The following is a 24,504-nucleotide window of genomic DNA, read 5'->3' on the forward strand; positions in this document are numbered from 1 at the left end:
GCTGTTCTAATATGCTACATTCCTTCGGCCTCTCAGTGTGTTAGAAGTGACATTGCTGCTAAATGAGAAAGATCTTGTAAGACAGGGAAATAGATTGTTAAGTAATGCTGCCTTTCAAGGAACCATGACTGGCTTGATTTTTCTGGACTATACATAATTATGTATATGTATGACCCTTATTAGGAAGGCTATCTGCCGTATGGTTTTAGGAACTTCCTTCCTTGAGAACATGCTAACATATTTAGCAGGCTTTTGGAAAAGAGAATGAGATGTATGCCTCAGCCTATGTACGGCTAGAGAAACAGGACACCTGAAGTTTGAGATGTGCCCTAGCAAAGTATTTCTGCAGCTATTGCTCCGTGTGAATGTGTTCGAGCAAGCGCATGTACTGGTGCATGGAATAACTCTGCTCTCAATCACAGTGTGGGGTTTCAGAAATCTATCTTCCATGATGGATAAACCACTTGCAGAAAATCCGTTCCACATTTACTTGAGCTTCCCTGGCAATAAATTAGAAAAGGCAATAATGGATTGTTAGAGAATAACACAAAAACATTAAATAATGCTTTGGTTTAACCATAATTTTTTTTAAACTATGCCTTAATACTGATTCTTCTTTAGAAGATGGTGCCTAAATGAATAAGTGAGATAGGATTTTGTAGCTTCTGTCCGATGGATTTAAACTGTTCATGAAGAGCTTGGGAGGCTTTCTCTAAACAACTTTAAATCTGAATTTACAAAACATGTAAAAGATGAAAATTATAGATAAATTCAATATGACTTGGTTGAATAGCCTTTGGCACTACTTTGTCTGCTAACATCCCATTAGTAAGCCCTTGGAACTGCTGTACATTCACTGTACTAGCTTAGCCAATGAACAAATAAAGTATTAGGTAAAGTGTTATTTACTTTCTCCTAACACCCATTTGAGTCAAAGGGTGTTTTTGCTACTTGGCTACAGTAGAAGAAGGGTTGTATCCTGCATTTGCAGTAGGGATAACAGTCAGGAAAAGCTGCTTTAGCTTTCTGAAACGCTGCTTTTTGGGGATGAAAATGCTTTCACAGATGCCGTCCTCTCAGGGACCTAGCAGAGACAGGAGGCTCTTGTATAGTTTATGCCCTTACTTACTTAATAACCTCACTGTGCTTCAGAACATAAATTATAATACTAGCAAAACTAATTTAATGAGGGCATAAGAACTTAATATTTCCTGAAAGTAACTACTCTGAAGTGAAAATGCAGTAATAAATTCAGACTGTTTATTTTAATCACAAAATCAGTTATGGAACTCCAAGTTGCCAAAGTTTCTGCAAGGCATAAAATAGGGATGTGCATGATCTTCTCAATATTTATGAACTGTATAGTATAAAAATTAGCAGTCCCTAGGCGAAAATACTTTCAGTCTTTCAGGGGGACATTGTGAAGAAGTCTTATTAATAGTTTTAATTTTTCTTTCTGCTCTGCTCAGTGGTTCCTTTCCAAAACCTTCAGCATGATATTTTTTTCTGACCTGTTTGCTCTTTTTCATTAGGTGTGCATTGATTTGTGGGGTTTTGTAACTTTTTGCTTTCAAAAGGGGCCCAAAGTAACATATTTGTGATCTTATACCTGTATTTGAACAGCACGATCCTTTAGCTAATACTTTCCATAAAGACAGAAAAGAATCTTGCATAGCAAATGAAGCATTATTTTCCTGAAAGATTTAATAAACTGTACTTTATGATTCAAACTGGCTCCAGTTAAACAAAATACTTAGGCACGTTGTGTAAAAACGAGTATTTAAGCAATCTTTCCTTATTTAGAAAAAATGGCATTTTAGTCCCATTAGTGACACTTTGGTCTGTGCATAATATCAAGTACGCACTGAATTATGTTGCTAAACCAGAAATGGAGCAGGGTCCTCCCTTTGGTATGTGAGATATCAGTCAGAAATTAATCCATTACCCAGATGTAAATGACTAGCTAGCTAAGAGTATTCAATAGCAGAATAAGACTCACTGCCTTCCGTCTTACAGAAGACAGCACTGTCAGTGAACTGCAACAACCCAGGAGCTGCCATGGTGACCACAGTGTATCAAGGTGTCCCTTGGAGGTCTAAACTGGGCTAGAACAATTTTGCCACTATCATGGATTAGCAAACGCAGTGGCGTATTTGTCAGGGGAGATGCAGTAACAGTTAATTATTTAAATTTGACCTAAATTTCCCATGCTTCTGTCTTTTCCATAATAATAAGTTCCACAGTAATAATTTGTTCTTTGGACTAAAGCTAGAATTAATTATGATCGTCACTGGACAAGAAGTGGCTTTTTCCTTGCTCTTCTTCCTAACTGGGATGTGTAAGTAGGCGCATAACACTGCCCATTGAAACTATAGTTCACTAAATCACATTGGGATATAAAAAGCGTATTTAGTCCCATGTGGGGATAGTCAGTGCAGATGAGAGTTTCTCTCCTGTATCCCCTCATCCTTCAAAGAAAAATGTGTTGAAACTGTTTACAGGTATTCTCTTTTAAACCCGCATGTCAGGAGCTGGGGTGAACTGGGGTGTGTGTATAGGTGTGAGTGTGTGCGAGCATGTGCAACAGAGACAGAGAGGAAGTCACCATAATGCATTCTGCAGAAAAATGAGGTTTATCTAGACACTAATAAAAAAATAATTTTGGCAGCGGAGAAGTCCTGAGTTAGGTGACTTAATGTTTGTACCTTTGTTGCCCATATGGTAAAGTCTCAAGTAGAGTACCTAAAATAGTCATATCTAAAAGCCAGAATAAGAAAAAAAAAAACCTCTCCAAATAGTCATATCTAAAAGCCAGAAGAAGAAAAAAACCCTCTCCCTTAGTTCATATTGTATGGGCTGTCTGGCTGGAGGCCAAAGTCATGACAGCTTGCATTGTGGCGGGGAGAGCTGTGTGGCTCCCTGATCAAGGTCAGCAAATTTTTAATGAACGGAGCTTGATTACAGCTCCCTTTGTGGGAAAAGGTTGTTTGGAGGTGAACAAGGCTCTGTGCACAGAGGTATTCCACATGCACCCCCCTTCAGTCTCAAAACCAGACAAGCTGGAGCTGCCTCTAGTGCAGTTCCTGGCGGCTGGGGAATGCCTTCCTGAGAAACAGGCACAGCAGCTCTATGAACGGAGGCTGGTGCATCCTTATCTCAGCATGCAGCACCCACGGTCAATAGTCACTGAGACCCTGTGAACAGTTTTACTGTACCGTTTCTTCGCATCTCGTGCATGGTAGGGTCCCTCGGACATTATAAGGCTTGCCCTTGCAAGGTTTTGCATTCCCAGAGCAAGAACTGCAGGGCGGCTGGGACTGTTTGACTGGTTGGCATTCAAATCCAAGCCTCTTCCCTCTAAATCATATATCGAGTATATATATTTTACTCTTCGGGATTGGGAAGACCAGAATTTCAAATGTGGGTTCTTTCAAGAGGAGGGATCAAAAATGGGCGAGAAAGCTGAGTTCTAGTGTTAGGCGTTGTCATAAGAGCCGCAGCCTTCCAGAAATGTCAAATTCCTGAGACTGACTGCGGGTCAGAACTTTCCATTAAGCTTCTCCTCTGGAAGCAGATCTGCCTGAAGATCTGATGACAGACACCAGAAAGCAATGCTTGTTTACATACTCAGAGTTTAAAATAAGAAATTTGTAATCATGTTTATGTTTAAAAAGGAGTTTCTAAAAGTTCTTTGTAAAGAGACAGCACCATTTGCTTGTACAAAGCAGTAAGCAGAACCTTTTCTCTGGTATTTGTAACCTATTTGGGAAGGACTTTCTAGCATCCCCGGGCAAAGCTGTTTAAAAAACAGTTCTCTACAAAAATAAAGTGGTAAAGCTATAAAGCATTTTTTATCTTGGCAGACCAAAATAATTTTTTCCCAGTATTTCAGGAAGACTGTGACATTCCCAAAAAGTTCATTAGCTTGACTGTTTGGGGGAGGGCTTTTTTTTTTGCCTTTAATTTTCTACTGATATCAAGAATGACTTTGTTTATATCAACACGGGGCTATTTTTTATCACCCCATGTTTAGATGCTAACTCTCTTATTGACCTTATAAACTAAGTTTTGCTTTGAACAAAAAAGTAATTGATTTTGTTGTTTTAAAAAGAACAGCTTTGGTGTTAAATTGGATTCTAGCCATTGGGATTTATAACTTAATTCTTACAAGAGGAATCAGAGTTTTGATATTGAGAGCTGGAGCACATCATTGTTCATATGGATCATTTTTGTAAAATCAGGAAGTTCTAAATATTATTTTTTTAACTCTATATTTTCTTATGTTAAAGAGTTAGAATATATTTTTATCCTGCTTGCTGTTGACTAGCAAAATATTTCCTCACCCTCTGCTGTAGAAAAGAATCATGCATATTTGATGTCTTTCTCCTTTTCTCCTTAATATTTCAAATAATTCGGCTAGACTATCTCCATCAATTGGGTAAGCGGAGCTGTAACACCTACTTAAGGGAGGGGAACCATCTGGTTTCCTTGCAACTTGGAGCCTGCTGGCAAATATTAGGTTGTACCAATTTAGAGCATGATGAAGTGGGAAATAATGGACATTCTTGAAGAATCTGAAATGGGATCAGCTGTTATTGGCAAAAATTGGCAGGTGCAGTGCACTATGCTGGCTGTAAGCATGGTCTCAAGTTGGAGAGTGCAGCTGGGAAAATGGCCTGCTAATTGAATGGTTGCAGGACTCCCAGCAGCTCTGACAGTCATGGAGCGTCATTAATTGGAGGCTCTTGGTTGACTTGGTGGAAGCTGTCACAGAATGAAGGATCCTGCAAGCTGATGTTTACATTCTAGGTGTCAGTGGGTTTATTGCCTGTTACTCAGAATGAGTCCTCGTGGAAGTGCTCAGAAGTGCTTTCAAACTCGGGAGAACTGGCATAAGGCTGGCAATATCGATTTCTTATTTATATTTACCACATGTTGACAGTGGTTGGAAGTCATAAAAACTACTCAATTGCACATTTGTTTAAGTGCACACTCCTATAGTTATCTTTCCCATCCCTCTCTTTTTCCCTTTTATTTTCACTCGTATTCGGTTTCTAAATTTGCATTGCTTGGAGCAGCAACCATTCTTTTTTTTTCATTTAGAGCCTGAGAAGACCTTGTCCTCGACTGAGTATCTTGGATGCGGCCATAATTCATACAGTGGTTATAGAAACAAAAATAGCCTGGTTTTGGTCCAGAATAGTATCACATGCACCTCTGGTTTATGTGGGTCTGAGAATAGCCGTGTATGCAAAAGCCTGTATGCGTTAGCTGTGGCTCCCTTTTTCATATGTTGTTTTTATTCATTAAATGCAAACATATTGCGGTGCATCCTAGTTTAATATAAAGGTCTGTTGGCAAATTGTGGCATTTTCTCTCGGCTGTTAGCACCCCTCGAGGGAAGATCTATTGGCAAGGAACGCTGTGCAGAAAGCACTGCTGACTTCAGGGCACACTTCATGTATCATCAGTGACTGTAGCGCCCATATGCCCCTAAAAACTCTCCAGTTAGGTAAGGCGTAGATTTCCTGTATGAGTTATGGTGACTAGGAGGTGAGAGGCTTCAATGACAGGGTTTTCCCACCCAGCATGCCTTTGGCATTTACAGGCAATGAGGAACAGGGGGCTGAAAACTGGCCCGCACATCCAGGTGCTCTGCTGTCTCCATGGGCTGTAGGCCAAGTTTTAAACCCTTTGGGAGGGCTGGTGAGGACAATTTTTCAAGTTGGACCCTGAGCAAGTCTTCCAGTGGCCATCATGCTCCTCCTTGGTTGAAGTGACACAACTGGAAAAAATGACTTCAGTTTGCGTCTGCATTTGGATAACCTGTGTTGGGTGGGAGGCAGGGAGATGGAATTGGAAAGACTTGGATTCTGTACCCCTGGATCGAAATCCTGTGTGGCAAATGTCAAACATAGGCCTACGATGAGCCTGGGAATGGCGAAGTGGAGAGGCTGGAGATGGAGAGAGTCCTGCCTCCTTCCCCAACTCCTCCTCTGCAGCCTAACACCAGCTATTTTGGTGAACATCATTTTTTAAATGTTGTAGCTTGATGTGCACCAACTTGCAGTGCCTGGTTCTAGCCTAACTCTCCTGGGTGCTTATTCTGCCTCTCTTTTGATTTTTCTGGCATTAAGAAGTGATTGGAAATAACTCACCTAGCTTCAGAAAAATGAATAAATTGGGCATCTCCCTGGAGCTGGACAGTAACACCTTGGAAGGTCTGGGGCAGGTTAGGGTACTAGTGTACCAAGTATACTAGTGAGCCTCCTGGGGACCTGCCTGGCTGACTGAGAGGTGACAGACAGATGACAAAACCAGGGTGTGTTTGGGACCTGCCCCGAGCGCCCTGTTTTCCAGGGCAGAATCCCCCTGCGGTGAGCGCTGGGGGTGTGTGGACCCCAGACCCCTCTCCTCCCTGGGAGATGATTCATCATGGTTTGGTGCTCAGCAGCATTCCAGGGTAGGCCACCAGGAGAGGACCTTCCAGGACAAAAGCCCCAGGTGTGTCCAGCAGGTGCCATCACCAAGCTGCGATGGGCCGTTGACTTCCCCCTTTCTTCTCCTTTTTTTTTCAGCCTTTTTTTAACTTTTGCTTTTCCTCCACACGCAGCTCAATGAGTCCGCCAAGCAGCTCATGGAGATGGACAAGACGTGCTCGGCTGCCGCCTCCGGCTGTGACGTGCCGCTGCCCACGGAGACGGCAGCAGTGGCGGCGGCGGCGGGTCTGGCACCGTGCTCCACGCTGGCTGGCGCTGGGGCGGCCGGGGCAGCCCAGCGGCAAGCGGAGGGCAAGAAGAACGCCAAGAAGCGGCACTCCTTCACAGCCCTCAGCATGACGCACAAGTCCTCCCAGGCAGCCAGCAACCGGCACTCCATGGAGATCAGCGCCCCCGTCCTCATCAGCTCCAGCGACCCCCGGGCGGCCGCCAGGATCGGGGACCTGACCCACCTCTCCTCCAGCGCCCCAGCCCAGGTAAGGGGCGGGTGGAGGGGTGCTCTGGGTGCCTTTGGTGGACAACACACAGCCCAGAGGGCCTGGCTTGCCGCTGTCTCACCTCTTTCAAAATGGCCGACCCTTGCAACAAAGCAGTTGAGTGGTGGTGTTGTCCCAGTATGATTGTACTTGGCATCTCTTGTTGGCATCCTTATGTTAATTAGTGGGCAGGTGTGAGGAGCCAGACAATAAGGCCAAATTTGATTCACAATAATGGAACACATTTAAAAAACAAAAGTAATCATAGAATCATAGAATCGTCTAGGTTGGAACAGACCCTTGGGATCATCGAGTCCAACCATCTACCCTACCCTACAAAGTTCTCCCCTACACCATATCCCCCAACACCACATCTAAACATCTCTTAAACACATCCAGGGATGGTGACTCAACCACCTCCCTGGGCAGCCTATTCCAATGCCCAACCACTCTTTCTGTGAAAAATTCCTTCCTAATGTTCAGTCTAAACCTACCCTGTTGGAGCTTGAAGCCGTTCCCTCTCGTTCTGTCACTAATTACCTGTGAGAAGAGACCAGCACCAACCTCTCTACAGTGTCAAGTAGTTGTAGAGAGTGGTGAGGTCTCCCTCAGCCTCCTCTTCCTCAAACTAAACAGTCCCAGCTCCTTCAACCGCTCCTCATATGATTCATTTTCCAGGCCCTTCACCAGCTTTGTTGCCCTCCTCTGCACTTGCTCCAGCTCTCTCTTGTATTGAGGTGCAATTTCAAGGCATTGAGGTGCTGGAACATGTCCAGAGAAGGGCAACAAAGGTGGTGAGGGGTCTAGAGCACAAGTCCTGTGAGGAGCGGCTGAGGGAAGACAGGGTGCCTGCATGTATGCTGACGTGTGCCACGTGGCCAGCTGAAACAACGTGCCAAGGGGTTGCTGCCACCACAGAGCAGCATCCTTTGCTTCTGCCTCTGATGCTCGCCTCCCTCCATGTCCATCCACATGCAGGAGGCAGCACAAGCCGACTGTAATTTAACTAATTTTCTTCCACATGCCTTTTCCAGGCAGGGTCTCTGTGCTGTAAGGTCTTCCCCCTCATTTCAGGCCTCAGCAGGGGGGTGAAGGTGAGGATACAGCCCCCGCACAAAGCAGCGCGTGTGCCAAGATGTACTGGGACATCTGTGAAGCAGCACAAGCACTAGACATGAGTGAGGGTCCCAAGCTTGTCAAGTAAATGACACCCAGGTTTTTGGCACTCAGAGTGACACATTTGGACTTTTGAGAGATGTGACAGACTGTGGCTTTTCAGTTCTTGTCAAAGGAAAAACCATGCACATCCTTTGCTAGAGTCATGTGAAGATTCATTCTAAGCTAGTAAACCACAAAAATTGGACCGTGAAACAGAAAGTGCCTTGATTATTCTCCCCCTTTTTAACAGAACCAGTGTGCAAAACCCCGCTCATTTTGCAGACCTTTGTGGCATTTGGGCACAAGTGATAGGGGACAAGAAGGGCCCTGTGTTCCTTGTAAGAATTTATGGTTATTGAAATCTGGCCCACAGGAAGGTTGGTTGGGTCCTTTGCAGCAGATGGGAAGACATGTAATCTGTGTCACGGTCAGAAGCCCAGCTAGGACTGGGGTATAATGATGCCCCTCCAGTGTGCCCATGTTGGGAACGGATTTAGGGAGTGATTCTTCTGCTTCAGGGCATAGAGCAGGTTTGCAGACAAGGCAGCTGAGCACATGCCTCCGTCACTGCCGGCCAAAACTGTCTCGGCCACAATCCAAGGAGGGGAAAAAGAGTTTGGTGTTTCGGATCAACCTTAGTGAAAAGAGATTTCCTTCTGTCAAAACGCATTATTGCAGCCCCAAGGACCCAGTCACCCCAAGCATGGCATTTGCATATATGAATACATATCTCTGCTTTTGGGGGCCTTACTATTTGCTTTCTGGTTTGAGGGATTTAAATATTTTCTTTTGCAAACTTCGCTAGGAACGTGGATCTGTTGGGAAAAAGGTGGAGCTGATGTTCTCACTATATTCTCTTTACTATAGGAACAGCCTTCAGAAAAGTGCCTCACTGTTGTAAGAGTGGCAATAAAATCACAAGAGCTGCCAACATGAACCTGCTTTCAGCCTTTTTAGTTATGTCTACAAAGAGTCCAGAATTTTCCTCTTACAAAATGTACATTAAAATTGTGCAGCTATATTAATATATCTATTAATCCCATAATAATAGGGGTCACACTTTAGTTTAAAATGCTAGAAATTCAGTTCTTTCTTTGCCATCTGACATGGCTCTGAAACAATTATTGATGCTGCAGACTTAGACAGAAAATCACTTCAGCATTTTTCTTTTTATTCTTGTGGCTGAATGCCAGCCAAAATAGCATGAACAAAGGGCTTCTGAGCTCTTACATCAGGGCGCTCGGGGCAGTGAGAATCTTGTCTTTGGATTGTTTTTTTATAAAATGTGTTCGGTGTTTTTAAGGTAAACATTCTGTTCGTCTTGTTTGGGGTTTGACATCTTGACAACCTGACTCCACTGCTGCTTCGGAAGTGCTCAGGGGTGTTGCTGAGAGCATGGACAGGTTGGTAGGACGGCTGCGTGTGTAGCTGCCAAACTTACGGGTGAGCTCTGCTGCAGGAAGGTGTCTCACCTTTTCTTTCCTTGCTTGAAGAGAAACCTCGCTGCCCTGAAAGTCATCATCATAGCCCTTGAGTGGTTTTCTCTGAAACTCTCTCAGGCCCCTGCTAGTTTGCAGCAGCAAATTCAGCCAGAGCATATTTCTTATAGGGGAAACAACAAATTTACCGTTTCAATGCTGACTATCTAGCAAATTTATGCCTTTCTTTTCAACGTTAGAATCTCAGTTTGGTTTATTGTGTCTTTATACCACATCTTTGGATTTTCCAGGCACTTTATCATTGTTTATTTAACAATGATCTCCTCATAAAAAGAAATAAAGGAGTTTTCTACAGTTTAGTAGTTGTGGACTTCTCTGGTACATATCAGGATTGGTATTTAGCTTGTGGGGAGGTTCTACATTTTCAAAAAGTTCAACACAGTTTTCCTACAGACCGTCCTTTGAACAAGCAGAATTCAATTACAGGAGTTCTTGAATGTCATCCAGTCCCCTACCTCAGGCAACTGGCTGGTGCCCTGTGAAACAGTCTTCTTAAAACAAGCATCCATTTTCCTTGTAGACCTGAGGCGCCTACATCTGGGGCACCTGCTTTCTCTCTGCTGACATGAAAAGAAACAGAGACATGGAGGGCTTCTTACTGCAGGAACTTAAAATTTGAGTGCAAATTTTACATGTTTGAGTAAATGTGGAATATATCCCACCCCTTAGAAGTGATTTCATGCATGGTACTATATTCCTGTGGCTTTTGTCAATTTTTGTGAATTGAAACCAGACTTTCATGCCGAGCTGACACGTTTTCTGTTTTTATGACTTGTTAGACTATTATAAGCCTCTGCTTCTCCAGGAGGGCACAGATTTATGCATATTGAGCACTGACATGCAGACCAGAGTATGAAATCACATGTTTTCAAAGTACTTCTGCATATCATTAATTTAATAATGGAAGACTATAGGCCTTGCATAACACATTCGTTATTCTGTAGGCAGAACCAACTAGATCTGTTTCCCAAAAGGCAAGATGCATTTTGAAATGAGGGATGGTCTAAAATATATCTATCTTAATTGACTGCAAACCTAGGGATGCTCAAAGGTAGAAGAATCAACTTCAAGACACCTCAAGTGAATAAAATAGTGACTGGCAGACCACAATGCTCAGGATACCATTTCTTTTCAAAAAGGCAATGCTGGGATCTTCATTTCACTTGCAGCCAAATTTACTTCTTGTATGCTTTTTGTTTCATGCTGAGTATCAGTAATTAAACATAAGACCTCCATCTAAAAGATAAGAGTATATGTCCATCATGTAGAATATCCTATCGTGCTGGCAAAATGGATTTTTACTGAAGATGTAAGTAGTGCTGTAGGCCTGTGATGGAATAGAAGCTGAATTAGGGAATGGGTACAGAAAAGCAGTTCATAACTGAGACTCCCTGGGGAGCGAGGAAGGTCCTCCTGGACAGTAATCGTGCCTAGACCTCAGATGGCTTGTCTTGCTTCCATTTTCATCCCTTATGAATTATTCTTCCCTGATATTTGGAAAGGTCATAGGTCAGTACAGCTCCAAATCCCCTGGTTTTTGACAGAAAATGCATCTCATGAATAATGAAGTGTGGCTTTGTGCCCACCAGGATAACAGCTGAGTGAGGAAGAAAGGATCCTCTCCACAGCAGGAACTTCTGTGTGTGTTTTGAACAACTCATCACCATGCACAAGAAGTCCATTTGTATCTGCAAGTGTCAGTACAGGCTCCTAACCAGAGGCCACATGTTCAGGAAAAGCTGAGAACAATGTCTTGCAAGCTTCCAGTCCCAAACAGTGACAGTATTTGAAATGAAAAATGTTCCTTGAAGTGTCTCGCTATATAAATCATTTGGAAGTGTGACTCCTTATCAGTTATTTAGAAATGCTGAATTTTAGCTGAGAAAATGTAATAGCAGAAGTCTGGTTGAGCCTTGGCTGATAACCTAAATGTGCTGACCATGAGAAGCATACAGATTATACATCAAATCCAGAGAACTAAATATGAAGCTTGAATTTTCAAGTGCAAAACAGGCTCTGGGAAAAGAAGAGAAATTCAGGTATTTTTCAGCTTTGGCCTGGAGTCCAGATTCTATCCAACATGCTCTGCTGCTGGCTGTGAATGAGAGCTGACTAGACGTCCGTTAATGAGAGTGAGACAGCTGAAACCAAGGGCAGCTATCTCAGGAGCCTGCACCTGTCAAAATGGCAAGAGAGAAGTAGTATTAGTCCAACCTGTGTTTCTGTCATTTAGATCAAAGTATGTCATGAAAACAGCATAAGAGATTGCTGGCATCTAACCTAAACTACTCCTTGGTCTTCATAGATTCCCAATTCCATTCTGAATTGTTTGCAACTGATTCCAAACGTTGCCTATTTATTGCAGCTCTATTTTAAATAACTTTATAAAGAACTTTGTTGGGGGTTTTGTAGGTGGGAAGGAGTTAATTTATTTTTTTTAAGCAGAGCATTTTGGGCAGGTATGTAAGCTGCATTTTTTTTTTTTGTTTCGACTACCAACAGGTCTTTGAAGATACTCTGTACATATTGGGACGTATTAAATTATCTGTCAAAACTGTTGCAAATGAGACACATGAGCTGACTCAGTCTATTGACTGATTACATAAACTGCTGAGAATCCAGGTCAAAGCAAAATCGCCTTTCAGAAAACATCAGTTTAGAGACAGTGTCTTCTCTTTATCCTATAATTTGCCTCATCACAAATACATTTTGAAAGATTTTTCAGTAACGACAAAATCTATTTTTTTTACAGGATCTAGGAGGAAAAGGTTGTGCTTTAGAAGGGTTATTCAACTGTTCATGAAATCCTGTTGCCTGCAAAACAAAAACAAAATATTTTTTTCCAGATGCTCCTCAGGGTAGTAACCCAAAAAAATTTTGCCACTGAAATCATTTTTGCACAAGGCTAATCCTGAGGCTTTACACTACCCCCCCAGTCAACTACTGATTTGGAAGCCTCAAGAGCCAGCAAGGCACTCTCTTGGTATTTACACTATGCCACAAAATCCTGTCCAGCCGGCACACACTATGTGTACATGCATGACATTTGAACAGAAATTACTACAGTGTGTATTCAACTTTTTTGGTTTCTTTGGTTTCTTTGTTTATTTGTTTACCACTACCATCTCCCTGGAGGGGGACTTCCTACAGGAGGCATTGCACAGGATCCCAATGAGTTTGTTGTGCAGTTATCAAAAGGATAATTATCAACGTGGGATTAAATTAACATCTTTTAGAGGTCAAGCTTTCACTTTAAGCTTTCCTGTCTCTTTGCATTTGATTTTTCATGTTCTTTGATCCCAGAATTGCAAAAAACTATTTAGTATAAAACCATTTAAAACTGCATGGTGGAGAGCTAGGCACTGGTGCTCAGTGCTGAAAGGGTTAGTCTGAGAGAGAAACAAGGCTGAATAAAATATAATTCTCATGGTACTCATCCACATGATGCTTAATTAGTCCTCATTTGAGACAACTAAGAAGCTGCAAAGCAGAATAATCAGTGCTTTTATGGATGGTAATGTCAGATGAACATTTGGAAGATGATGACAAAAAATATTTGTTTTCTTTTTTTCACCACCTTGCAGACATTCTTAGATTGCAGGATAGTGGAAATGGAAGCTCAGAAAATACATTTTTGTGACTTCTCCAGCTCTCTGTGTAGCTCCATGAGCTATTCACAGAAGACGTGGTCTACAGTTCTTGACCTACTGTGAGTCAAAAAATGGTCAGGGCCAACATGGTGCTAGAACAGGCTGTCATAATATTCTGCCTCACCTTCATCCACAGCCACAGATACTTACAGGTTATAAGAACCCCTCAGTAAATGCTAAATCATATAAATTTAGCTCCAGTTTTTGCGGGAAGGAGCTGGGTATTTATGCAGCTCTTTATGCAGCTGCAGCTGTTATCGTGCACATTTGTTTGTTTTTTACACACATACCATTATGGAAGAAAAAGTCTTACTCTAGAATTGCTAAGTCCGTTTCAGCTCCCACATTGGTAATTAGCATTTGATGAGGCTACTTGATCTTGCGTGTAACACTTTTCATCAATACTTGGTGGCACTACCATGCATTAAGTGCTAATACATTATTTCTAGGAACATTAAGGCCTGGAGTGATTGCCACAGTCATTGTTTTATGGAGTCAGCGAATTAGAGAAACGAGTCACGGGAATCTTAAAGACCATTAGCCTGTTTTTTGTGATATTTTCAGAGGACGGTATGTCAACCTATGTGAGTTGAATGTTTGAGTGTTTTCCTCTTATTTTAAAGTAATATTAAAGAGAAATTTAAAGTAAGCTGTAAATATGCATTCAAGACATTAAAAGAAATTTTCCTGTGAATTAATGAATGTGATAAGTGCCCTGTGGTGAGACAGTGCTGGATTTGCTTTGAAGTCAAAATAGAGATTTCTGGTTGGTGATTTTCTAGATGATAAGAACATTCGTCTGATAGCAGCAGCAATTATTTTTCTGTGAAGGCTGCTGCAACCTGCAATATCATTGTACTCTCTTCCTGGTTTTATCACTGTCTTCATGACTTCTACTCCCCTCCAAAACTGTGTCCCATGCTTTTGCAAGGCACTTCACTAGCCCCTACAGGCACCATGTCTTTTCAAATTAAACCACAAATATGGTGAGAATCTAAAGTAAATCTATGAGGGAGAGAAAAAGATAGTGTATGCTGGAAGTCCAGACTACTAATTCTTATGCTTTCATAGAGGTGTGGATGGGAAGAGAGAAAGGGATGAATTTGAGATGAAGTTTCAGCCCAGATGAGTGGTTATTACCTTTAATTTTCCGGTCCCTGTGGACTTGTCAGTAATGTTTTGCCAAGCTGGTTGCTTTTAAATATATGTCAGAGCTGACACAAGAGGCAACAACATCTCAGCAGTGTATTATTTACCCAGGAGTATATGCTATAAACTGTAATAGAAATATATCATTACGTATACATTAAAGTGCAATTTGTTTTGACGCTCCTGTAGTTCTCCTGCAAATAATACTTATCAGCTGGAGGAGGAATGAGATCCATCAGAGCCTAGGTATGTTGCAGTGACTTCTGAGGAAGCCAGAATGTTTGTTCTCACCAGGAAACACTGACTCTCAGGCCGGACAGTCATCTCCACAGCTCATTTTTGTCAGCTAGCTTTGGCTCTAGCTCTTGTTTTGCATGACACCTCAACAGTGTCTGGCGTTGTTTTGCATGACACCTCAACAGTGTCTGGTGCTGCAAATTGCTTAAGCATCTAAAAATGGTGTTGGAAATGCTGTGTGGGGACTGGGAGCAGAGACCCTGGGCTCCACTGCTGTTTTTCTCCAGAGAACCACACTGCCACTAGGACTAGACCAAGTCTAGCCAAGCCCCAAGATGCCTTTGTGTAGAGCCTTTCTTCATTCTTGGCCCTCGCATAAAGTCTCCTTGTAACAGCCAACAGACTGGGAGGAAGAAGCAGACAATTTTTAAGGAGTTATGAGGCTCGTGAGTTATGAGGTTCTGTAAGACATTAGCTTAAGCGTTGGGGGCAGCGAGGGGAGTTGCATTTCAGTGGTCATATGGAGACTGTTGTATTTACAGGCAAAAAGCAGTCCTTTTATATTACTATCCAGCCCATGGGTACATAATCACCTACTACACCGGAGTGGGTGGTAAAAACAAGCGGCACAGCACGAGCTGCAGCACAGGTGACGTTGCTGTGTTACTAATGGGCACAAAGAAGCAGGAATTAGCACAGAGGTATCCGGAGGGGGTCTGCAGCACGCCTTCCTGCAGCCACTTCTCCCTGCTGCCTGGCAGCTGGGGCAGTGCTGTCCCTTGGAAAAGAAGAGCTGTCGCTGTTGAACTGAAAACATCAGCAGCAGTAAGGGGTGCTTGGAGGATACCGGGTTGGAGCGGAGCATGAAGAAGTCGTATTTGGCCGTTTAGTGGCCTAAGTATAAATGGGATGAGAGTTGGCAGTGTCTAGTTCAGAAAACTGCATGCCACCATTAGAGTAAACGGCCTCCTAATGGGGAGGTGTGCTACAGTGTGATTACCCAGCAGGTCACGGCTGGAAACTCAATGGCCAAATGTTTAAAGGCATTAGAGGCTCATAAGGATACAGAGGGGCACCAAACGGCAGTCTCAAAAGTGACTCTTATTACTTAGATTGCAATAAAATCCATGGGAATCTGCCAGTGAAGTACCTTTTAATGCCTCCCTGAGAAAAGTCAGCAAGGTGCCTGTTTTTATTAATAGGTGCCCATGTGACTCTTAAAAACCTGGCTGTCAGAGACTTCCCCTCCCAGGTGAGGCTTAGCAATGGTGAGTAGCAGAGGTGGAAGAAGGATTAAGATGCAAATGCTGTGTTGTTTGGGCCTTCCCTGTGTAATGCCTGTGTGTGGCTGTATTTGCATGCCTGGTGCCACAGAAAGGTGGATCAGGCAGAGACGTGCAATCAGAAAGGAAGGATGTGGCCCACAGACCTCCTGAAAGGTGTGAAAGCAGAGAACAAAAAAATCAGAGCATTGTCTTAGATTCTTAGTCCCCTGAGCAGATGACGAGGAAAGAAGGACACGTTTAGCAGCTTGTTTCTTAGATCATGATAGCAAAAGTACAACCTGGCTCCAGGGCTAAATAAAGAAAGAAAACAAACTAAATCCTGCTACTAGCTGTGATGGAGAAAGGCCTACTGTGTGCTTTGGGAGGTTTATTAGTATTACCAGTAGCTGGGGAGACCCACATAAAATTCTGGGAATGGCAAATGGAAAGATAAACTTCCAACAAAGTAATCAAAAGTATGAATAAATAGGAGATTATTCTCTCACAAAATTCAGTCTCTTCAAAGTCTTGTTGCAAATATTGTCTTGCAAAATTATCTAGCAATATCGTAGCTTATAATATGAGCTAATTAGTATTACACAAGAGAGAGAACACGACCTTAAAAGAGGAGGCTTAGAAAACCTTCACCAACTGCATCAGGGACTGTAGTTTAAATACAAAGCTGGTGAACATTCAGATGCATAGTAGCAATCAGGCAGCCACCGACAGAATTCATCAAGGAGCCAGAGGCAGATGAAGCTGCAGAGGAGAATACTTGTGTGAAAGTAAATGCCAAGATGTGAACAGAGGAGCTGAATTCAATGCAGTGGAAGGCCAGCAGGTCCTGTGGAGTAAAACCTGATGAGGAAAAGTGGGGTAATAGGCAGACTGGCAAGTACCCCATCGTGTCAAAGCCTGCAGGGGAGAGCAACTATAGAAAAACTGGAGCGCAATCAGGAAGCAGCACTGATTTGGAGTTTGGATGTATATGAAACTAGGCTCTGCAAAGTGGCAAAAATGAATCGTTCATAGAGTCCAGGCTGGCACCAGATGCAGCAATATTACAGTAACAGGCCATAGGCAAGAAACTGAATGTCAGGTGGATGGAGAACATACAGGACTGTGGAGATTTATTGAGGATTATTCAAGGGAAGAAAGCAACTTTGTCATCTAGCAACACTGAATGACAATTACATTGATGTCTTAATCCCTGGGACTGTATGTTAGCACAAGCGTAATTACACGTAGAAGGGATTTGGGCTCGTGCTTCCAGGAACACAGAAGACATAGAAGCCACCGCTGTTGGTGTGAACAGGCGAATGGATGATGCTACACTGCTCTCCAGGCTTCAACAAGCTGGTTTAGCCCAGGGTACCTGCAGTGGTCACTCCTGGCTGGGACAGCAGCACCTCTGCAAACTCTGCCTTAGCTGAGGTGTGTGGAGAGAGGATCCTAGAAGCTAAGGAAGAGGTAGCTTGTGTCTTTCTTACACTGCTGTGATCTTCTCTGCCTTTACAGTTGTACCCTGAGGCTGTTCAGTCAGCTCTGTTTTTTCATGAGGTAAAAACAAAGTGTTTTGTCGTACCAAGAAAGGGTGGGGACTGGTCTGTTTTTTTTCTTGGAGGCAGTTTCTGTAGCTTAGGGCAGGCATACACTGGTGGCACAACATGAAGAAGTTTGAACCAGCCAATTTTTCACTTACCTCTTGGGTGAGGTAGTTGTCAGGTCTCTCTGTCCAACATCTGCAATCCCTGACCTCATTAACCAGCTCAAAAAAACAAATGAGGGATCATTCTCCAACTATTCCTACATTTTTGGGTGGGTTGGGGTTTTCTTCTGTAAGTTGATATTATCTCACTGCCGTGACAGGCAGGATTAATAAAGCCTTAGTCACAGAACTGGAAAGAACGCTTACTTTTACACAGAGGACTAAGAGCTGCCTGGAACCTTCTTTGTTTGAGCAAGCAGCCAGAAAATGAGGGGAAATAATGAGAAAAAGGAGATAAACTGTCACTACAACTTCATGATTGAGCATAGATGTCAGTGAGAGAGGAGACAGCTTGCTCCTTTTTGCCAAAAACTGTGGAATCACAGAGCAGCGTCTTCATATTTTGCTGCATGATTTCCCAATGATACTGTGTTAATACACAGCAAAGCAATATAGATTAGCAATGCAATATGCAGACACGACACTGTAATAAGTATGTGGGCTTCTTTGGAATGAGGTGACCTTGAAATCCATTAATTAAGTAGCAATATGTGTCTTGGTTTAATTCAGTGTCATTTGTAAGTGCAATAAAATGTCCCTATGTTTCTGGTCCCAAAATAAATCAATATTTACTGTTTGTTATATAACATTTGGAGACAGAGAAGCTGCTCTGGATGTCTGTGCACTGCTCAGAATCTTTTCTGTATGTAACAGGCTCTGTCTAAACCTGCAATTTCTGCATAAACTTTGGATCCTACTTTGTAGAGCCATTCTGCGTATGGACGCGCATGCAACATTTGGTTAGACTTACTAAAAAAAGACTTCTGCTCAAGTAAACCATTAAAAGTCCTATCAGCCGAGCTCTACCCTGTCTTTGCAGCAACAATCTGTTGCTACAGCCCTTGGCATTCCTTCAGGAGAAGCTTCTAGTCAGGATTCATTTTTGACATAGATGAATGGGGACTTTGGTGAGACAACTCAAAAAAAAAAGTGTTTGCCCTACATATTTTTGCTGAGCATTAAGCTTTGAAAAACGAATGATTACATTTAGAACTGCCTTTCAACATTAATAGATGGAAAAGGTCTGCCCAGTTCTCTATATGAGAATGGGGATTTATTTGCTGTGGTAAAAGGGGAGTGGACTCCTACTTTCTCCATTCAGAGGTACTCCTGGTTTGGGTTGTGTTGTCATACATAGCATAGAGATGAGACTGCATTTTAGAAATTGAATAGTGTCTTCTTCTCCATAGATCCATAACCATTAACCTAAAGAGTACAATTTTTAAAACAAGCATTTGAAGGGAAAAGGTTACCTTTACCAAAGAAGGTACTATTGCAGAGATGTACATGTTGAGCTTATTTTACAAAGCAGTCAGGTAGTTTTGCATTCTAAAACTTTTAAGATCTGCATACAAGGTACAACTAAATTTCTCTGACAGGTACATGGAAAAGCTGTTAATAACCTAATATCCCCTGTGTCAGAAGTGTATTTTTAGAATGTGTAAGGCTTAAAGATGTCTTTTTTAACACAGTATCATGAACTTAGAAAGTCTGGGAATTGATAAAAGATGTGATTTTTTTCCTCTGTGCCTTCACACCATAGGGTTTTAGGAAATGATGGGCTTCATCCTAATTTTTATATGTTCTTTGTGTATTTTCAGGATTCCTCTTCGATTGGAACAGCCACAGTAGCTGGTCCCAGGACAAGTGCAATAATTGGAGATCAGGGAACACCACCGAAGGTCCAGCTCCCCCTTAATATGTAAGCAGCTCATCTCAGTCCCTCTGTACTCTTTGCTTCCGGTCGTGTGCGAATGTGTGCATGTTTTTGAAATCTGAAAGCCTGAATCTCAGCTCAGGAGCATTCTGAGAAGAAAGAGATTGCAATTTCATACATGACCCAGCCTCTGCTGAAATTGAAAAATGAGGAGAGAAAATCAAGACTTCCCCCTTCCTCTGTGAGCCCTTTTAGATTCCTGGTATATTTATTACAGCTGTATGAATCACTGTGAAGCAAATTGAATACCTCTCAGCTAGAGAAAATCTCCTGGTGTAGTCCCATGCAATCAAACACCTGAAACATTCATCATTAACCAGAAAAAAATGACCCAATTGCATCTTTTCAGCACCATAAACAAATGCAACAAATGAACTTCATATCATGGGCATATGGGCTTATTGAATAGTGTGTAGAATAACAGAAGGTTGACTAGATATACAGATCAAAAAGGGTAGACTTCATCATAATAAATCTCTTCTAGCCTGGGTGGTTTACCTGGTGCCTGTCTAGTTAAACTACTGAACCCTTTCTTCTCATCATATATACCTTGTGAAAGCAGTAGAGCTATACAGACACACACACATATGCCCACCAGTATTTTAAGGTTTTATGATATGACTAAAACAAGGTCTGAAACAACAAATAAAATCCCAAAATAACATAGCCAATCCACTTTAATGAGTACAGAGGAGTTGGAACAGAACCAAAACAGATTTGTTCTTGGCTATTAAGAGGAGACCTTCATACCTGATCTCCATACCGCACATCACTCACTGCCCCACAGAGAGGTCTCATCATCACCCTGTGGTCACCCTGTGCAGCCTGTGTGGCACATAGTGGGGCACAAATTTATTTCAAACATTGCCCAGGGAATCAGTAACTGGCAGAATTTTCAGTATTTAGTTGCTGAATCAGGACATTTTCCAGCTCTCTGGCAATGCCCCTGTATCTGTGCTGCAGCGAGCCTCTCCTCCCATGCTTCTCCTGTCATCTCCCTTGTGAAGCAGCCTCGTAATCTGGTCTGTCATTTTGCTTTTGCAAGCCAAGTTCCAGTCAAAAGGGAAGCTTTATCTGAAAGCTGTAGCAGAACTGGGGAGGTAGAACCCTCAACAGAGCCCTGGGGCTTCTGCATTGCAATTATAGTCACAGGCAGCTCCCTGAGGCCCAGAACATGAGCTACCTTCTTGCTTAGGCCTGTTTTTTTAGGGAACTTTTAATAAACATTTTGGCTTCTTCTAGGTCCTGCTCTCTAGTCCTTCGCATCACTGTTTCACATAGCCCAGAATAACTTGCTATCACATTTTGCAAGATTTCAGATAGTTGTTTTAACACTTTCTTCTCAGTTGTAGAGTTTGCTGGTTTTACACTTGAAATCTAGAGAGTGGTGAAATGTGTCCAAGTCCAAAGGCTTTGGCTTAAGACAAAATCAGCCTCAGCAAACAGGACCACTAGACCTGATTCACTACCAGAGAAAAAGTCCAGAAACCCATTCTGGGGAGGGAAGCTGCCTGCACTCAAATTGTTTTCAGCCATGTATGAGAGCAGGCGTCCAACCAGCTCTCCCACAGCACCCTATCTGCCAACACACGGGGCGTACGCCTGTCCCCTTAGGGCTGGCACACCATCCACAGCCAGGCAGTGGACCCAGGCTGGGCCTGTCACTGGATTTGGAGAAGCCCCTGACTCCTTGCAGACTAATAGTGGAAATCCCCTGGGACAGGCATCCTCACTGCCCCACATAGGTGGTGGGATGGCCGGTCCATGAAGAAGGTGCTGATGCCCTTCGTTGTCCCAAGGTCACGCTATATGGTTATCACACACAAATTTTCATCAGTTTAGCCATACAGAGATTGGTCAGTTTTGGCATAGAGTCCAGGCTGGGCTGGTGTACGCCTTCTTTTGGGCTCTGCAAGGATTTTGATACTCTCTACAGAGCATGTTGAGGCTCATTGTGATACTGGATATTCAGGCTTACTGGAGGCTGAGTTTGCAGGGAGGAACAGAAAGAACCTGGCAGGAGACCTGGAGATAGCTGCAAGGGAAAGCAGCCTATGATCCACTTAGGGTAATTTTCCTTGCACCTTCTCCCAGCATCTCAACCTGTAAATTACATTATTACATGTAGGCCCTTGGGGAAAGGGCTAAGTAAGTCTATCTAAAATGCTCTGTCCTTGACCTCCTGCTTTACTCATACCTTCTGAATATAAGCCCTGTGTAAGCAGCAACTTAAAAAGGGGTAGTCAAAGCCACACTTTCTGCTCCCTCGAGTGAGTGCAGTCTGGCACTTCCCCTTATGTCCTAGCAGAGCACAGTGCTGAAGGATTAGCACTGAAGCATGCAATCTTATTTCATGTCAGGGTGATGCATTTTAATGTTCTTCACTTCATATGTAGCCTCATGTTTTCCATCAGGTGAACAGCTACAGACCTGCTCAAGACCACCTGATTATATAGACTAAACAAAAGATGTGCAGGATGGTTCCTCCCATCTGTTGGCTAATGAAATACAGTTTCTGATTAGGTCTTTGTACCCCGTGCACGTGCTAAACAGAACCAGGCACATCAGCCTAAGCACGCCCCAAGGAGCTGTTACCAAATATTTCATATTCTGCTCATTACTGCTGTTTATTTACTGCCTTCAGAATAAAAATACGGAGATCTACTGGTACCATAAAGGAGTAGAATCAGGAAAACTAACAGGATTTATTCCTCAATTATATTTCCTGGAGAGCAGAAGTAAAAAGCTATGTATCATTTTTATTGGCTGCAAGTCTACAATCACAATGGTTATAGTTTTCATTATTTCTCTGGTTTGCTGCTATAAGGTGGGCAGCAAGTCTCTTCTCACCCACCCCTGAGCCTAAGAGCATTCTGCTGCACTTTGTAGTGTAAATGTACTTTCTGTAAGTGTTTCCCCATTTGTCCTAATCTCTCTGCACTGCCTGTAAAGCACGAATAAAAAAACACTCAAGAAGGCACAACCTTGATCAAGAATTACCAGAAATCCTTTTCTGCATTTGTAGAAAGGCTACAGTACCAAAAAAAATATTGGTATTTACAAGGAAAGTGTTGCTCTGCGTGTGCACTCTTGCTATCCTATCCCGACTTTCCATTATTCCCCAAAGTGCAAGCAATCATTCTTAATTTTCAGCAAGGATCTCTCTAAATAGAGGGAATATCTTCAGGGACTTTAAGTTGCAGTCATTTCACAACATTAGACACATCCCTGAAGTAGTAACAGAAGAACAAAAGTGAGATAAAAAGAAAGATTCTAAACAAAGAGAATAAATAAAAGCTGTAATTAAATAAATAAAAAGTTCTGCATATTGGGTCTTCTATTAAAGATTTATTTGAATACTTGCCTGCAAAACATCCAGAGCAAAATTCTACCACTTGCTTAAGTAAAAATCCCCTTGCAGAATTTGGCCCTCTTTCACTTTTTGGTTTACGCAAATAATACAAGAACTACCATAGCAGATCATAGCTGTTTGGTATCCTGTTTCTAAAACTGGCCAGCATAAATAGCATCAAGAAAGCTGCAAGAAAAGCTGCCTTAAATCCTTTGAAGTGGCCTACCCATAAAAAAAGTTTCCTCTAAAAATCCACAGTAGAGGTGCCTCCCGCCCTGAAGCTTACAATGTTAGGCTTAGCAAAGCCTTCCTACTCGAGTCCTGGTTACTCTGTCTGTCTCTGTAATTGCCTTGTACTTCTGAAACTGCTGCTAAGTCCTTAACTTCAGCGTTGCTTTATGGCAGTGTTTTGCTTTGGTTGTGCCCTGAGTGAGAAGAGTATCCTATGAGTTCTAAATTACCCCCTCCCTTTATTCTCATTAGTTATTCCCTTATTGTTTTAGCATCCAGTTGATCTTGTGTCTGCCGTTCCTTCTTTGACATGCTGCAATGATGTCCCTTTTTAGCCACCGTTTCTGAGCAGCGTTTCTACTCACCTTCTGCTTTGTGGGGCTGGAGTTGAAGCGGGACAGGTGGTGGCTGGTGTCAGCTGTGTGCTTTCTTTTTGTGTGACCTCTCCCCACAGCTACCTAGCCCTGTACGCCTACAAGCCTCAGAAGAACGACGAGCTGGAGCTCCGCAAAGGTGAGATGTACCGGGTCATTGAGAAGTGCCAGGATGGCTGGTTCAAGGGGACATCTCTGAGAAGTGGGATGTCTGGCGTCTTCCCAGGCAACTACGTGACGCCTGTTTCAAGGTGAGGACCATTGGCCAGGTTGGATATGCCTGAGCTGGGGCTGAGACGGGTTCTGAATCTAGAGGATGCTGAAAACAACATAGCTCTGCTTTTAAATTACATTCCCCTTCCAAAAAAATTTCTGGAGGCAGTGCATGCTTAAGTAATGAAACTTGCTGGTTGTAGCATTGGAGTTATCCGTGTTCTCAGAAAAATTCACTAGTTGTGTTAGATGATGGCATTTACAGATCTGACTTTACACGATCTGATAAGCCCAGGTTTTACCATTATAAAAAATCTGTTGACTAGTGATTTTTTTATTGTTTTAAAATTACTGGATTTGTAACATAGATAAACAAAATAAGGAATGCTTGTGTCTTGCTTTTCAGTAGCTCCTCGTGTAGAGTTTGTCTTTTTAAGTCAAAGGTCTTGGATCATTTGGATCAAGACTAATGTTTGAATTGTTAAAATTCAGAAGTGGTAGAAGAGTTCAGTAAATTGTCTGATTTTAGGTTCCTTTGTTTCAGTTGCGTAAGAGCAAAAAGGAAAGAATAGCATGTTTGGGGAGGAATGCCATTTGTCAGAGTTTGGTATTGGACACCACCAAATCAAAGGGTGTTTCTGATCTAGAGACCACTCTGAAATAGTCTGCAAGCCAAGGAGAAAGTTCATCAGTGTGTCCTAGGCTGTTTTGCCCACACGCTCCTTGCAGGTCAATGTTGCCACGTGTATGTCCATATGTCCTTTAGAGCAACCATGGGTTTGCAAATCGAACTCGCTCTTCCTCATATGCTCTCAGTCTCTCCTCCCACATGCCCACAGACTCCACCAACTTTCCCTCCTCTCCAGAGAAAGGCACCTCACAATTCAGACAGTGTTGATCTTGAAAAATTGATCC

At 42.6% G+C, this 24,504-nt stretch overlaps 1 protein-coding gene across 1 annotated transcript in view; it reads left to right on the forward strand.

Moving 5' to 3' along the window:
• Nucleotides 1-24,504, forward strand: part of SH3RF3 (SH3 domain containing ring finger 3) — a gene marked incomplete at its 5' end in the record, with an annotated part of 252,232 nt that overhangs the window by 185,794 nt on the left and 41,934 nt on the right. The window contains 3 exons of the mRNA XM_014944078.1: nucleotides 6,614-6,976; nucleotides 19,304-19,404; nucleotides 23,457-23,627. Coding sequence (XP_014799564.1) covers nucleotides 6,614-6,976; nucleotides 19,304-19,404; nucleotides 23,457-23,627 — 635 coding nt within the window. The remainder of the gene's footprint in view (nucleotides 1-6,613; nucleotides 6,977-19,303; nucleotides 19,405-23,456; nucleotides 23,628-24,504) is intronic.

Source organism: Calidris pugnax, unplaced genomic scaffold (genome assembly GCF_001431845.1).
Source record: "Calidris pugnax isolate Ruff unplaced genomic scaffold, ASM143184v1 scaffold69, whole genome shotgun sequence".
NCBI classification, from domain to species: Eukaryota; Metazoa; Chordata; class Aves; order Charadriiformes; family Scolopacidae; genus Calidris; species Calidris pugnax.